The following is a 3,636-nucleotide window of genomic DNA, read 5'->3' on the forward strand; positions in this document are numbered from 1 at the left end:
CATTCTCTCAGAATTCTTGGAAGGTATTATAAACCTGCATCCCACCACTTCCATAGTTTAATTTTTCACTGATCTTCAAATCATTGTTCACAAATCTGCAGTGTCCACATTGTGTGGGAGCTTGTTAGAAATGCAAAAAGAGACACAGATGTATAAAACAGCCTTTTGGACTCTGTGGGAGAAAGCGAGGGTAGGATGATCTGAGAGAATAGCATTGAAACATGTATATTGTCATATGTGAAACAGAACGCCAGTGCAGATTCAATGCACGAGACAAGTGCTCAGGGCTGGTGCACTGGGATGACCCAGAGGGATGGGATGGGGAGGGAGGTGGGAGGAGGGTTCAGGATGGGGAACACATGTAAACCCATGGCTGATTCATATCAATATATGGCAAAAACCACTACAATATTGTAAAGTAATTAGCCTCCAGCTAAAATAAATAAATTAATTAAAAAAGAAAAAAAGAAATGCAAATTCTTGGATCTCGTCCCGGAGCTACGGAATTGGAATTCATGGAGATAGGTTCAGGAATCTTTGTTTTAACAAGCTTTCTAGGAATTCTTAGGCATGTTAAAGTTTGAACAGCCTTGTTTTCATTCTTTGTTTGGGAAAGCAAGAAGTCCAGAAAGGATGGAGAGTGCTGAATCTGCAGTGATATTAACAAAAATCAATGACATTTTCAGAGATTATACACTTGGAATAATCTAGTGCATTTCATTATACATACAAAGGAGGGCAGCACTAAGTTGCTTTCATTGCTGACTGTGTTTGGGGCCTAATCAATGTCAACTACACAGTGCTGACAAAGGGGAAATTCCTGGCCGGTCTTGATCTCCTCCAGGTTCCCCTATCATCAGAGTTGTTTTTGTAACATTTTATACCACAGGCAGAAAGTAATGTATTTCCTTTTATTTAAGTGACAGTTTGGATTCCATGATTTAGTAGACCCATAAAGATGAAAAGAAAATCTTGCATTGTCTTCATAAGAGTGTAGTGTAATAATATAGATAATTCTTTAGATTCTTGGGGTGTGAAAGCCTGAGATTATGGGCCTAAAATATATTGGTTTCCAAAATTCTCCTCAAATAAAAGATAACTAAATGACCTGTATATTTTTGTATTATTTATGCCCCTGAGTTGTAGAAATAAGTAATAAAATTAATTTAGCATTTTCTGATCAAAAGTTGTTTCCGAAGGAGAGCACTGTTTTTTTTTTTTAATTTTTTATTGAAGTATAGTTGATTTACAATGTCATGTTAATTCCTGCTGTACAGCAAAGTAATTCAGTTATATATAGATATACATTTTAAAAATATTCTTTACTATATGGTTTATCATAGGGTTCTGAACATAGTTGTCTGTGCTATACAATAGGACATGGCTGTTTATCCATTCTATATATAATAGTTTACATCTGCTAACCCTCCTGTCCATCCCTCCCCCATTTCTTTTCCCCTTGGCAACCACAAGTCTGTTCTCTATGTCCATGAGTCTGTTTCTGTTTCATAAGTAAGTTCATCTGTGTTATATTTTAGATTCCATGTATAAGTGATAGCATGTATATTTGTCTTTACTTTCTGAGTTACTTCATGTAAGTATGATAATCTCTAGGTCCGTCCATGTTGCTGTTAATGGTGTTATTTCATTCTTTTTTATGGCTGAATAGTATTCCATTGTATATATGTACCATATCTTCTTTATCCCTTCATCTAAACGTTGGTGGACATTTAGGTTGTTTCTATGTCTTGGCTATTGTAAATAGTGTTATTATGAACATAACAAGGGTACATGTATCTTTTTGAATTATAGTTTTGTTTGGATGTATGCCCAGGAGTGGGATTGCTAAATCATATGGAAATTCTATTTTTAGTTTCCTGGGAAGCCTCCATCCTGTTTTCCATAGCTACTGAACCAACTTACATTTCTACCAACAGTGCAGAGGGTTCCTTTTTCTCCACACCAGGAGAGTACTGCTAATAAGGGGATGAAATTCTGGTCAACGAACATTTAGTAAGTAGATACGACATTCCATCATTTTTCTTAGGGTTTGGAGACATTAAAACTTTGAGTTATATTCAAGTGGAAAATCAAATACAAGAGATGAATCAAAATGAGGTTCTGATTTAAATAAAAGTTGAGTGTCACTGTAAGAAGAATATAGCTCTGCTGCAGAGTTTCCCCAGGGCCCCTTTTATGTCCTTGTTCCTAAGGCTGTAGATAAAGGGGTTCAACATGGGTGTGACCACCGTGTACAAGAGAGCCACAATGATGTCCTTGTCAAAGAAATTGCTCAGTGTCGGGAAGAGGTACTGCCCAAATATTGACCCATAGTACAGAGTCACTACAAAGAGATGGGACCCACACGTGGACAATGCTTTGCAGATCCCCTTGGTTGAAGGGACCCTTAGGACGGTGGCCCCGATGTACCCATAAGATACCAGGATACATGCGAATGGCAGAGTAATGACCACCATGCCTACTGTGAACATGACCACCTCATTGAGGAAGATGTCTGAGCAGGACAATTTGAGCAGAGCACCAAGGTCGCAGAAGAAATGGGGGATGGTGTCAGCACAGAAGGATAATTGGGTCAGGAGAAGAGTGTGGGAAAGGGAGCTGGCACCAGACAGGATCCAGGATCCAGCCACTAGGAGGGCACACAGCTCCTGCCTCATGATGGTGGTGTAGTGAAGAGGGCGACATACAGCAACATAGCGGTCATATGCCATGGAGGTAATAAGGAAGCTGTCCAGATCAGTAAACAATATGAAAAAATACATCTGTGCTACGCACCCTGCATAGGGGATGGATTGGTCCTGGGTTTGCATGCTCCTTAGCATCTTAGGAACAGTGACAGATGAGAAGGAGACGTCAGTGAGGGCCAAGTGGCTGAGGAAGAAGTACATGGGGGTGTGGAGGCGAGGGTCCAGCCTGATGAGCAGGACGATGAGCAGGTTGCCCAGCCCTGTGGTCAGGTACACGCCCAGGAACAGGGCGAAGAACACGCCCTGCTGCTCCGGCCTGATGGGGAGCCCCAGGAGGAGGAACTCGGACACGCTGCTCTGGTTCTCCCTCCTCATGCTCTTCTCCTGTCTGCTGCGGAGGAAGAACAGTTGAGAATATGAAGATCTCTGAAATAATTTTAGCAGTCATGTAAAAAATATATATCTGATTTTGGGAAATGGGAAAGAATGTATTTCTTATATACTCCTTATATGTTGACACATAGGGGAATTAGAAAAAATTATCAGTGAGGGACTATTGAAGAGAACCCCCTTTTCTTGATTCACTAGCAAAGTAGCATTCATGTATCTGTGTTGCCGAGGGTGAGTCCATGATGACACAGCCATTTCACTACCCCCTGAGTGCTCTGTGGTGAGGATCATCAACCATTGCACAGCAACCTTTAGAAGAGTTGACTTCAACAATCACTGTTAAATTTTGTATGGGAGTTATATTTTTCATATGAAAGGATGAAAAAAAAGTTGTATTTGCTAAAGAGCACTCATCATGCACACATATTTTGTATTTTTTTCAATTCAGAGAAGATCCTTAGGAAACTCTGGATTATGTTGATCCATTCTCCCTCCTGCAGCCAAAGAGAGATTTTTTTTAAAACCCTATATTCCTTTT

General features: G+C 40.1%; 1 protein-coding gene across 1 annotated transcript; it reads right to left on the reverse strand.

Moving 5' to 3' along the window:
- Window positions 1–2,144: 2,144 nt before the first annotated feature.
- On the reverse strand, window positions 2,145–3,083 carry LOC145546408 (olfactory receptor 1J2-like). Its single transcript, XM_081593168.1, has one exon. It carries the CDS (start codon window positions 3,081–3,083, stop codon window positions 2,145–2,147), a length of 939 nt encoding a protein of 312 aa, XP_081449294.1.
- Window positions 3,084–3,636: the final 553 nt, after the last annotated feature.

This window comes from Giraffa tippelskirchi, chromosome 4 (genome assembly GCF_054371585.1).
Source record: "Giraffa tippelskirchi isolate mGirTip1 chromosome 4, T2T-mGirTip1v1.2.pri, whole genome shotgun sequence".
Lineage (NCBI taxonomy): Eukaryota > Metazoa > Chordata > Mammalia > Artiodactyla > Giraffidae > Giraffa > Giraffa tippelskirchi.